Source organism: Phaseolus vulgaris, chromosome 5 (genome assembly GCF_051622355.1).
Source record: "Phaseolus vulgaris cultivar YP4 chromosome 5, ASM5162235v1, whole genome shotgun sequence".
Taxonomy (NCBI): Eukaryota; Viridiplantae; Streptophyta; class Magnoliopsida; order Fabales; family Fabaceae; genus Phaseolus; species Phaseolus vulgaris.
Genome location: NC_143502.1, coordinates 33,353,373 through 33,366,950, shown reverse-complemented (window position 1 = coordinate 33,366,950; position 13,578 = coordinate 33,353,373). Strand labels below are relative to the sequence as shown.

Here is a 13,578-nt window from a genome sequence, read left to right as displayed (position 1 = left end):
TAACAATGAAGTTTTACAACAAGTTTTAAAACACATGCAGTTTTGTGATGCATGCATTATTGGAAAAGCACATAACTCCCATTTTTTCTTCTTCTTTAACTATTAAAGGATACGGATACCAGAGTTACAGAAGGATCCTAATATTAATTGGGAGTCTTTTCTAATTATCAGTTGTTTCTCTTTATAGAGAAGAATAATTAGGTGTCTTTTCTAATTATCAGTTGCTTCTCTTTATAGAAAACAATAATTGTGTGTCTTTTCTAATTATCAGTTATTTCTCTTTATATAAGGGAGTAACCTTTATTTTATTTGTGTGTTATGATTCTAGTATTTAATATTGATTATTTCCTTCTTTAGTTAAACCCTAGAATGAGTGTACTACTTGTATATATTCAGACCATTTGTTTTGATTTGAATAACAAGAAAGAAGAGATATTCATTCTCATATCCTTTGTCTTCAATTTACTCTTTTGTTCATCTCTGTTCCCTTTTGTTCATCTCTGTTCTATTTTGTAATATGGTATTAGAGCTCTGATCATCAGAGCTCTGCTTGCTACATTTATTCATGGGTGAAGTTGATGATCCCTCACAAGATCTTAGTTCACCTTACCATGTTAGTTCATCAGATAATCCTTCCTTTCTTATTGTCCCTATTATTCTTGAGCGACCAAATTATCATCATTGGTCTCGTTCGTTTCAAATGAGCCTAATTTCAAAGAACAAAATAGGTTTTATTGATGGAACTATAGAAGCTCCTAATCGTACCAAATCATTGTTTCCAACATGGCAGAGAGCCAATATGTTGGTTGTTTCGTGGATTCTCAAGGCTGTTTCTCAATCCATCGCGCAGAGCATCATCTGTATGGACAATGCCTTTGACATATGGAATGATTTAAAGGAAAGGTTCTCACAAGGAGACATGATTCGTATTTCTGATATCCAGGAGATGATTTCTTCTTTTAAACAAGGTGAGTTGACGGTTACAAACTATTTCACTCAGTTAAAAATTCTTTGGGATGAACTTGATCTTTTCCGCCTGCTATCCGCTTCTTCATGTGCCTCTAAATGCAATACTCTTGTGAATGTTTCTAAATATAAAACACAAGACCAGATTATCAAATTTTTAAGGGGGCTAAATGATAATTATTCGACTATGAGAACTCAAATTCTATTGATGGACCCTTTGCCATCCTTGAATAAAGTTTGCTCTCTTGTTACACAACAAGAGAGGCAAATATTTGGTGATCAATCCAAGGCAATGATTGCTACTAGCAAAGGAGGTTATAAAAACAATGCTACAACCTATGGCAGAGGTGTTGGATACGGAAGAGGAAGCAATGGAAGAGGATATACTTCCAAAATTTGTAGTCATTGTGGAAGGACAGGGCATACCATTGATACATGCTATAAAAAGCATGGCTTTCCACCTCATTTCAAGTTCAAAAATCAGAATCATGATCAGAGTCATACTAATGCAGTTTTTCAGAATACAAATTTCAATAATAATGAGCAGAATCATGAATGTTCAAAGTCAGAAGTGGAGTCTCAACAAATTGGTTTTACTCTTGAGCAGTATCAAACATTGTTAGCTCTTTTACAACAGACCAAATCCAGTGGCAATGCTTCTAATCAAGTCTCTATTATTCCCTCCAATCCCTCCAATCAAACAGGTAATAATTTTATTTCTTCTTTTAGTTCTTGGATTATTGATAGTGGTGCTACTGATCACATTTGTTCATCCTTAACTTATTTCACTTCATATCATCAAATTGATCCTATTTATGTCAAATTACCAAATGGAAATCAAGTCATTGCCAATTATTCTGGAAGTGTTTTTCTCAATCAAAATCATGTCATAGACAATGTTTTGTACATTCCTTGCTTCAATTTTAATCTTCTTTCCGTAGCAAAATTGATTGATAAACTATCTTGTGTTCTTACCTTTGAATCTAATGGTTGTCACATTCAGGACAAAATAACAATGAAGATGATTGGAATTGCTAAGACGCAAGATAGACTTTATATACTCAGGATCCCAACTTACCAGAAATTTCAAATTAAACCCCTTGAATGTACACACACCATCAATACTGTTAATGTCAGTGCTAGTGATCTAGAAACCCTTTGGCATTTTCGATTAGGTCATATTTCAAATAAATGTATTGATGTTATCAAGAATAAATTTCCTTTTGTTAAATATAACAAATCTTTTGTTTGTGATGTTTGTCATTTTGTAAAGCAAAAAAGACTTTCTTTTCCTATTAGTACATCTAAATCAAAAAAAGGTTTTGATTTGATTCATGTAGATGTTTGGGGACCATACTCAATACCATCAATTCATGGTCATAAATATTTCTTGACCATAGTTGATGACTATTCGAGGTACACATGGATTTTTCTTTTGAAACAAAAATCTGAAGTTGTTAAGGTTTTGGAAAATTTTGTTATTTTTGTTCAAACACAGTTTGAGACAACAATAAAAATAATAAGAAATGATAATGGAACTGAATTTTTCATGACTAATTTTTTTGTCAGTAAAGGAATAATACATCAAACATCATGTGTCAATACTCCACAACAAAATAGTATAGTTGAAAGGAAACATGGTCATTTATTAGATGTAGCAAGAGCTCTTATGATACAATCTCATTTACCCAAAATTTATTGGTCATATTCTGTGATACATGCTGCGCATATTATAAACATGCTTTCCACACCTGTTTTAAACTATTCTTCTCCTCATGAAATGCTTTTTAAAACTGATGCAAATTTTAATGGATTAAAGGTGTTTGGTTCTTTATGTTATGCTAGCACCTTGTCAACAAATAGAAGAAAATTTGATCCAAGAGCATCAAAATGTGTTTTTATTGGTTTTCAACGGGGGACAAAAGGATATATTTTGTTGAATATTCAATCAAGAGAAATTTTTGTGTCTAGGGATGTTGTCTTTTATGAACATATTTTTCCATACCAAAGGGTTCAAGATACTAGCAATGAAACTAACAATCCCGACATTAATGATCAAATTTGGTTTGCTGAAGAACAATTTGTCTTAAGTCAGCCATCACAAGCCATTCTTGCACCTTGTGATAATACACCTTGTGATAATGTTGAAAATAGCAGTGATAATAATTGTGAGTCACAAATTGAGGTTTCAGAAGAAGATTGTTTCCATATAGACCAAAACCTCAATGAAAATCATGATATAGAACAAAGTTCTGAATCAGATCCATCTGTCCGAATGAGCACAAGAATAAAAAAATCACCTAAGTATTTAAAGGATTATCATTGTAATCTTAATGTTTCCAGTACATCTTCAAGCGTTAAATATCCTTTGAATTCTGTTTTGTCTTATAGCAATTTATCACCTTCTTACAAATCTTTTGTTATGTCTCTTTCTTCACATGTTGAGCCAAACACTTATTCTGAAGCTGTGAAACATGACTGATGGAGAAAAGCTATACAATGTGAGATATCTGCTTTAGAGTCAAATCAAACTTGGGAGACTGCTCTTCTGCCTCAGAACAAAGCTGCCATAGGTTGCAAATGGGTATTCAAAATAAAATATAAGGCTGATGGAACAATTGAAAGGTATAAAGCAAGGTTAGTGGCAAAGGGATATACACAAACAGAAGGCATTAACTACCTCGATACTTTCTCTCCAGTAGCAAAGATGACCACCATAAGGTTGCTTCTTTCTTTAGCTTCTATTTATAATTGGGAATTGAAACAATTAGACATAAACAATGCCTTTTTACATGGAGATTTGAAAGAAGATGTATACATGGTTGCTCCTCCTGGATTGACTTCTATTCCACCAGGAAAAGTTTGTAAACTAAAAAAAGGCTTTATATGGCCTTAAACAAGCCAACAGAGAATGGTTTGCCAAACTGTCATCATTTTTGCTTTCTATGGGATATACTCAATCTATGAATGATCATTCCTTGTTCATTAATTCTTCTGAAGGATCTTTTACAGCATTATTGGTATATGTGGATGATATAATATTGGCAGGAAATGATAAAGAAGAGATTGTTCGAATCAAACAAGCCTTGAATCAGACATTCAAGATTAAAGATCTTGGGAATTTAAGATACTTTCTTGGTCTAGAAGTATCAAGAAGTAAGACAAGAATAATGGTAAATCAAAGGAAATATGCATTGGAATTATTAACCGATGCAGGTCTTTTAGCTTGCAAACCTGCACCCACTCCTATTGATAATCATGAGAAATTCTCTTCTACTGGAAGTCTTCCTTTCACAGATATTCAAGCCTACAGAAGATTGATTGGAAGACTTATGTATCTCACTAATACCCGACCTGACATAACATTTTCTATGCAACAACTTTCTCAGTTTCTTGCTAAGCCTACAATTGTTCACTATAATGCAACGATTAGAATTCTCAGATATATCAAAGGGGCTCCAAGTCTTGGTCTATTTTTCTCTTCCACTACTTTTGTTCATCTCAAAGCCTTTTGTGATAGTGAGTGGGGCACCTACAGTGATTCAAGACAATCAGTGACTAGTTTTAGTGTGTATCTTGGGAATTCTCTCATATCTTGGAAATCAAAGAAGCAAGGAACAATATCAAAGAGTTCTTGTGAAGCTGAATCCAGGGCAATGACCACTGTTACATGTGAAATTCAATGGCTAACTTATCTTCTTCAAGATTTCAAAGTTCCTTTTGAGCAACCATCTCTTTTATATTGTGACAATTGTTGGGTCTATTAGTGTCTAAGTTCAAGAGGGGAGGGGTGAATTGAGCTTATAAAATTTTCGCAAGAACACACAATTTTCAGTATACCAGAGGCAAAAAGAACAAATTGTTTTTACATGAAACAGATTGATTCTTCAGAGTAGTCTAGCACAATTTGAATTTGTTCAATATAAAATTGTGCTCAACAGAGAATTATACCAGATTCAGATTAGCTGAATATTATGAGGATGAAGGATACAACTATGCTTAGAAATCAAACAAATTTACTCAACACAAGGTTTTAAGGAGAATGATTCTTTCTCAGATTTTAATGATTAGACTGTTTGTTCACAAATCACTTAAACCATCATATACAACTGTCTTGTTTGTGATTAGAAAACTTTAACAAATTAGGAAGAACAGCTTTTACTTAAACCCAGAATTAACAGATTCAATTTCAAAAGAACAGATTTAGTTCTTGACAGAATTAAGCAAAACCAGAAATGAGTGCAGGGATGAGAAGAAAAGGCACACAAGTTTTTATACTGGTTCACTCATACAGAGCTACGTCCAGTCTCACCTTACCCCAAGGTGGAATCCACTAAAAACAGTACCAATTACTTACAAATACAGCAGTTCTTGAACACTACAAGAACAACACAATCAATGCTGAAAAACCCTATTTCAGCACACCTTGCACTCCAAGAAACTCTATCAAGGAATGACTAACACTTACACCTTTACAAACCAGAATAAAGGAAAGATTACACCTGAAAAGAAGATGCAAGAACTCAAAACCAGTAGTTCAATTTGCTGCAGAACTACACCAGCACCTTCACCAAGATCAAAGGTTTCCTAGAACAAGCACACTTGAAAATCTCTTTGGAAAACCTTTCAAAAAATCTTTTGATCCTTCTTCTCACATGAAAAATGTTTGATCTCTCTCAAAAACGTAATTGCTCAGCACCTTTTCATGTGAGAGAGACTTTTCTTTATATAGAAAACAGTTTCTAACTTCTTTTCAAAAAACAGTTGAAAAGCAGTTATGAAAACAACAAATTCATTTTTGAACTTAACAGATTTATTTTGTGAAAACCGCCAACTCAGCTAACTGAAATAACTGTCTGAGTTGTACCTTTGGCGCCCTAACAAACTTGTGAAAAACCTTTAAGCTGACCAAAGAATAAACCTGTTCTTTCACAGTGAAACAGATTAAAATATAGCTAACAGGCCAGCTCAACTTTAACTGAAATAACTGACTAAGCTTTACCTGTGGTGCCCTAACAGAATTTTAGAAAAGCCTTTTAACAGAGAAGAAATAAACTGATTCTTTCTCCATAAAACAGATTTATTTTTTGTACTGATTTAAAACTTTTAAGAGAACTTTTAAAAGCTTTTCAAAAACCATTTAACCACATCATGTGCTTGATCTAGACTTGGTTAGGCATCTAGGATGGATCATACAGCAAAAGGCAACCTTACACAATTACAAGCCTACATACAAGATCATCTAAACCTATTACAAACTTCAAAGCAAACTAGCTATTTTTCTACATCAAACACACACAACACTAGGTAGAGAAGAGACTTCATCCATCTTCAACAATCTCCCCTGTTTGATGGAGACAAATCGCCTTTGCACAGCATAGTTTGATGATCACAATCTGTATTAGACTAGCTGCCAAAACCTGCACAGAACTTTTAGATATAAAACCATAATAGAGCAGTTGTGAGTTTTGTGCTACCTTCATGTACCATGTAGCTTTTTGTGGCTGTTCTTCTCCCCCTTTGGATTCATCAAACAGAATAAAGCATGGGATAAAAACATACAAGCCATTCATCACAAATCAAACTATAAATCCAGTATTTAAGTTCTATTACAAACCTCAATGAAATCAACTAAAAAACAGTGCAGAATAAAGACAAACAGATTAATTCCAAAATGTTCAACATATAAAAGCTAAAGACTTAGATATAAGATCACTTGTCATTGTAGTAGAGCTCAGCTAGCTGCACTTGAACTCCTTCAAGTTGGTCATCCAAGTGTTGAAACTTGGCGTAAGTCATTTCATAGTGTGCCTTCTGCTCATATGTGAGTGTGTCTAGCCTGCTTAGCACTTGTCTTTCAAACATAGACAGAGGTTCACCTCTGTACTCAGGTTCCTCATATGCAACCATTGCATTTTGACTTGTAGCAGCAACATCTTCATGTCCAGCAGAGTGCACTGGTGATGCATCCATGTTCTGCACTCCATCAGCATTTTCTTCTTCATTTTCTGGATCAGCTGCTTCATTTTCAGCTCTATTTGCAGCATTCCTTCTGAATACCCAGCTGTCATCTTCCTTTTGAAAGCCCATCTTCAAGAGAGTGGAGTTGTCTATTTCACTTGCTGCCTTAATGGTGTCATTTCTCTCATTTGTAGTGTCAACTTCAAAATAATCGATTAGCTTTGACACAAAAATAGCATATGGAAAACGATAGTTTGGTAACCTTGTGGATTTGAGCATATGCTCCACCATTGTACTCACCCAATTTACCTTGAGTTGGTTCATGATACAGTACAACAGAATCAAATCTTCTTCATGGAGAGTTGCATGATTACTTCCTCTTGGAGTAAGCTGCCAAGCAATGATGTAGGCAAGGAGTCTTGGAATGATTGTGAGATTTCCAGCATGGAATCTAGCCACTGGGTCAGCAGGGTTTCTCACACAACTTCTGTAAAACTGCATCTTGTTGAATCCCTGAAATCCAGCAGTGTTACCTTTGCTTACCTTCATTCCAGAATACTTGATTCCTCCCACATTACTCCATATTTCTCTTGTAATCTTCAGCTTCACACCTTTCACATGGGAGACCAAATTTTTGCCATCTTGAACCAAGTTGCTGTAGAAGACTTTCACCAAGTCTGGATAGACATTTCCAGTAATTTCTAGGAAGTTCTTCAGCTTTTGATGCTTGAGCAAGGTTTTTGCTTCAGTCATATTTTCTTCTCTCAACCAAGAGAATTCCAGCACTTTGGGCGCATTGACTTGCTTTCTGCTTGTCTCGTGGATGTACCTTGTCATTGCTTCAGAATCTCCAGCAAACCATTTCTCCAGAATATCTTGGTTGCTGTTGGATTGCTCCTTGGATTTCTTCCTTCTGTGTGATGAGGATGCCATGCTCAATCTGTTTTTCCCTGCACCAGCTTATTAATATACAATTCTAGAAAAAAAAATTGCAGTACAGATTATCACTTAGAACAGAAATGAAACCTGTGGTGAAGCAAGTGTGAACCTGGACAGCTTATAGCACAAATGAGAAGGTGTGAGAGAATAGCTGATTTGTGCTAGGTTTATATAGAACATTAAACCAAATTTTGAAAATCAAAGATTTTAAAGAAGAACGATTTGATCAGATTTTAGGAATTATGGGTTTTGAAGAAAAATCAAATCTATTAGATATGCTACAGATTTTATTCCAATGGTGCAGTAGGTTCAGGTGTGGATTCACGTAAGAATTTCTTGGAACCTGATTTTGGCAAACCAAATCTGTTGCACCTCCACAATATCCAATCAGTTAGGATACCCACACACTAATTGCCATAGGCCTGCTGGTTAATAACCGAAAAAGCAGTCAAAGATAAAGTGAGAAAGAGAAAAGTAAATCTTTCTCTTTCCTAGTCACATCTGTGATTTCTGAAACAGGGAACAAAACATGTTAAATCATAAAACAACAGATTGAAATTTTCACTGCAGAGGACAATTTAAGCTAATAATACCCAATTCATTTAGAAGAAAATAAAACATGTCTTTAGCAAGTGGTTTAGTGAATAGATCAGCTAGTTGAAATTCAGTACCAATGAATTGTATATCACAAGTTCCATTAGCTATATGTTCTCTTAGAAAGTGATGTCTAATTTCAATATGTTTAGTCCTTAAGTGCATGACAGGATTCTTAGACAAATTTATGGCACTAGTATTATCACAATTTATAGGTATCTTGTTTAACAAAATTCCAAAATCACTTAGCTGCTGCCTTAGCCATAAGGTTTGAGCACAACAACTTCCAGCAGCTATGTATTCTGCCTCTGCTGTGGAGAGAGCAACACAAACTTGTTTCTTGCAATGCCAAGAGATTAGACTTGATCCAAGCATGTGACAAGTTCCACTTGTGCTTTTCCTATCCACCTTACAACCTGCAAAGTCAGAATCTGAAAAACTAGTTAAATTTAAGGATACCTTGTTAGGATACCATAATCCAACATCCTTAGATCCTTGCAAGTATTTTAGAATTCTCTTTGCTGCATTGTAGTGTGATTCCTTTGGATCAGATTGATATCTAGCACATAAACACACAACAAACATAATGTCAGGCCTGCTGGCAGTTAGGTATAATAAGGAACCAATTAAACCCCTATACTTGGTTTGATCCACTGATTTTCCTGCAAAATCTTGATCCAGCTGGCAGCTTGTTGAAATAGGAGTGCTGATTGCTTTGCATTGATCCATATCAAACCTCTTAAGCAGTTCCTTGCAGTATTTTTCTTAGCTTATGAAAATTCCATCCTTGAGTTGCTTAACTTGTAGTCCAAGGAAGAAATTCATTTCTCCTAACATTGACATCTCAAACTCACTTTTCATGGTTTTCACAAAGTCTTCACACATCTCTTCATTTGTGGATCCAAAGATAATATCATCTACATAGACTTGCACAAGTATGATATCTTTTCTTTTCTTCTTTAGAAAGAGAGTTTTATCAGAATTGCCACGACTATATCCTTGAGAGAGCAGAAATTCACTTAGCCTTTCATACCATTACCTAGGTGCTTGCTTCAATCCATATAAGGCCTTCTTAAGCATGTACACATGTTCTGGATTTTTGTGATCTTCAAACCCTGGAGGCTGAGATACAAACACCTCTTCATTGATGTAGCCATTTAGAAATGCACTCTTGACATCCATTTGAAACAGCTTGAAACCTTGTATGCTGAAAAATGCTAGAAGTAATCTGACAGCTTCAAGACGTGCTACTGGTGCATAGGTTTCACCAAAATCAATACCTTCTTCTTGGTTATAACCTTTAGCAACCAACCTTGCCTTATTTCTAGTGATAACTCCATGTTCATCCATCTTGTTCCTGTACACCCACTTGGTTCCTATGATGTTCATCGCATGCTTTCTTGGAACCAAAGTCCACATTTCATTGTATTCAAACTGGTTCAGCTCTTCCTGCATTGCTGTCTTGCAGTGCTTCTTCTAGGCTTTTAGGCTCAATCTGTGACACAAAAGCCACTGTTCTGCAGAAATTGTTGAGTGAATTCCTTGTTGAGACTCCTTTCTCAATTTTACCAATTATATTGTCAAGAGTGAGATCCCTTGGAGTCTTCCATTCTTTAGGCAGTCCTGCATTCACAGTAGATTCTTTGATAGAATTTGAATTAGTTGCATCAAGCTCACTAGATTGATTCTGTTGCATAATGGTTCTTAAATCATCCATACCAGGTTCATCCAGAACAGATTTGGGCACAGAAAAATCTGTTTCATCAAATACAACATGTATAGATTCTTCAACTGCAAGCAATCTTTTATTATACACTCTATAAGCATGACCATTTATAGCATACCCAATATGTATTCCTTCATCTGATTTAGGATCAAATTTCCCCAGATTATCTTTACCATTATTTAAAACAAAGCATTTGCAGCCAAACACCCTAAGATGACTAATGCTAGGCTTCCTACCTTTATACAATTCATAGGGAGTTTTCTTAATAATTGGTCTAATCAATGTTCTGTTAAGCACATAAGAAGCAGTGTATACAACATCAGCCCAAAAGTATTTAGGTAAACCAGATTCATTTAGCATAGTCCTAGTTAACTCTTCTAGTGATCTATTCTTTCTTTCAACAAACCATTTTGTTGGGGTGTCCTAGGAGCAGAATAACTATGTATGATCCCATGTTTTTCACAGTATTTATCAAACTTTGCATTTTGAAATTCTCCCCCATGATCACTACGAATCTGTTTTATCCTATTTTCATTTTCATTATGCAGAACCTTAGCTAGTTTCTTAAAGGCTTTATATGCATCATTTTTAGAAGCAAGAAACAAAGTCCATGTATATCTTGAAAAGTCATCAACAATCACCAAAGCATAGTAATTTCCAGCTAAGCTAGCAGTCCTAGATGGTCCAAACAAGTCCATATGCAAAACATCCAAAGCTTTATTTGAAGAAACCATATCTTTTGATTTAAAGGTAGTTCTAATCTGTTTTCCCTTTACACAAGCATCACACAATCTGTTATTTTGAAATTTTATGTTTGGTAAACCAGAAACAAGTTCCTTAGACTTTAGCTTATTCAAGTGATTTGTGTGAATATGAGCTAGCCTCTTATGCCACAGCCATAACTCATCATTTTTAGACAACAAGCACTCATTTTCAGAACAGCTCTTTATAATATCTAAGAGATAGATGTTATTTACCCCTTTTCCAGTGAACAACACCTTACCAGAAATTTCATTTGAAATTGTACAAGTGTTGGCTTCGAAATTGACCTTGTATCCCTTGTCACACAGCTGGCTAATACTTAGAAGACTATGTTTTAGCCCTTCAACATACAGTACATTCTCAATAGTGGTTGAGTCTTTAGTACCAACATCTCCTCTTCCAAGAATTTTTCCTCTATTGTTATCCCCATATGTGACATGCCCTTCAGCTTTGAGTTTCAGATTTATGAACTGAGTCACATCACCAGTCATGTGCTTTGAGCAGCCACTGTCAAGGTACCACTGGTTTCTCCTGCTGTTTTTCTGCAACAAAACAAATTTAGCACATATGGTACCCCTTTAGTCTAGGGTCCAACATGATTAATACCTTTCCTTAGGAAGCCATTTGGACAATCCTTTAGGAACAAGGTACCTCCTAGCTTTACATGTTCTAGATACATGACCAGACTTCATACAATAAAAACATGTTGCAGTATGCATTGTTTTTGAATAACTAAGAGAGGAAAAACCTGTTTTGGATGGAACAAAGAAACTAGACAGCTTTTTCACATTACTTTTCATTCCAGGATTATATCCTAGACCATTTTTATTGAAAACAACATTCTGTGAACCTAATAAGGTTTCAAGATTTTCTCTTCCTTTAGTGAAATTTGAGAGAGTTTTTAACAAATATTCAACCTGCTTTTCCAGCTTCTTACAATTATCACAGGTTTTGATTGATGCATGTAAACATGTTAATTCAAGGCTAACCAATTCAGTTTTAGCTTTGTGCAATTCTTCTTCAAGAGCTTTGACCTTAGGTTCAAGTACCCTATTTATTCTATTCAATCTGTTGCACATTATAGCCAACCTGTTTGCTTCATCATGTGTTTCCTTAAAAGCTATTAACAGTTGATCATAGTTCTCAGAATCAGTGGAAAAATCACTTACTGAGTCAGAGTTGGATCCTTCATCATTCACCATGAAGCACAAATTTGCTTCTTCACTTTCAGTTGAGGAATTACTGGATGAGGATACATCATTTTCTTCCCATGAGATGTATGCTCTTCTACCTTTGCCTTTGTCACTCCTCTTGCTTGCTGATTTTTCTTTATTTTGATTGTTTGGACAATCAGCTTTTATATGACCTGGTTTACCACATCCAAAGCACGTGTAATTGGAAGAATTTGAATCATTAGGTTGTTTGGAGTACCTCTTTCTTTGCTGAGTTCTGTCACGGTTTTTCTTCCTAAGAAACCTGCTGAATTTTCTGGTGAGCAGACTCACGGTCTCATCATGTTCAGGATCAACTTCTTCCTCACTTGTATCATGTTCCATGGTAGTTTTCAGAGCAATTCCTTTGGCCTTCTTCTCCACAGTTTCTTGTTTTTTCAATCTTTTCAGCTCTATTTCATGCTCTATCAGCTTTCCAAAAAGTGCAACAGTGGACATCTTGGATAAATCTCTGGATTCTGAGATTGCTGTTACCTTAGGCTGCCAGCTCCTATCAAGGCCTTTTAGTACCTTTATGTTAAGCTCTTCCTTGTCAAAGACTTTACCAAGGCCAGTGAGGTGATTTACAATGTGTGTAAATCGTTTCTGCACATCTGCAATGCTTTCTTCTGATTGCATTATGAACAGCTCGTACTCCTGAATTAGTGAGTGCTTCCTTGCCCGTTTCACATCATCAGTTCCTTCATGAGTCACTTCTAGTACATCCCACATCTCCTTTGCTGAGTTACATTGAGAGACTCTAAAGAACTCATCCATATTCAGTGCAGAGGTGATGATATTCTTGGCTAAGGAGTCATATTGGGCCTTCTTCTTCTCGGTTTCACTCCATTCAGACCAAGGCTTCTTTATTGTTTCATCTTTGACAACCTGCATAGGTATAAAAGGTCCACTGACCACTGCATCCCAGATTCCATGTCAATAGACTCCATAAAGATCTTCATCCTGATTTTCCAGAAGGCATAGTTAACACCACCAAACATAGGAGGTCTATTAATAGACGCACCTTCAGCAAAAGGCATTTTAAACTCAGACATCATGCACACTCTTGAGCCAAATACAAGCCCTAGCTCTTGATACCAATTGTTGGGTCTATTAGTGTCTAAGTTCAAGAGGGGAGGGGTGAATTGAGCTTATAAAATTTTCGCAAGAACACACAATTTTCAGTATACCAGAGGCAAAAAGAACAGATTGTTTTTACATGAAACAGATTGATTCTTCAGAGTAGTCTAGCACAATTTGAATTTGTTCAATATAAAATTGTGCTCAACAGAGAATTATACCAGATTCAGATTAGCTGAATATTATGAGGATGAAGGATACAACTATGCTTAGAAATCAAACAAATTTACTCAACACAAGGTTTTAAGGAGAATGATTCTTTCTCAGATTTTAATGATT

The 13,578-nt window shown here is 35.4% G+C and overlaps 1 protein-coding gene across 1 annotated transcript; it reads left to right on the top strand.

The window, feature by feature from the left end:
* Positions 1-565: 565 nt before the first annotated feature.
* Positions 566-2,004, top strand: LOC137834315 (uncharacterized). The gene is made up of 3 exons (XM_090302931.1): positions 566-1,477; positions 1,604-1,670; positions 1,970-2,004. Exons 1-3 carry the CDS (start codon positions 566-568, stop codon positions 2,002-2,004), a joined length of 1,014 nt encoding a protein of 337 aa, XP_090159057.1.
* The last annotated feature ends 11,574 nt before the right edge of the window (positions 2,005-13,578 follow it).

Bases quoted from the DNA above. Each gene is read 5' to 3' on its own strand.
- LOC137834315 (XM_090302931.1), top strand. From the start codon at position 566: ATGGGTGAAGTTGATGATCCCTCACAAGATCTTAGTTCACCTTACCAT. The intron at 1,478-1,603 runs GTTTTTCAGAAT...CTTTTACAACAG, and splicing joins ATCAGAGTCATACTAATGCA to ACCAAATCCAGTGGCAATGC. The intron at 1,671-1,969 runs GTAATAATTTTA...TGTCACATTCAG, and splicing joins CAATCCCTCCAATCAAACAG to GACAAAATAACAATGAAGAT.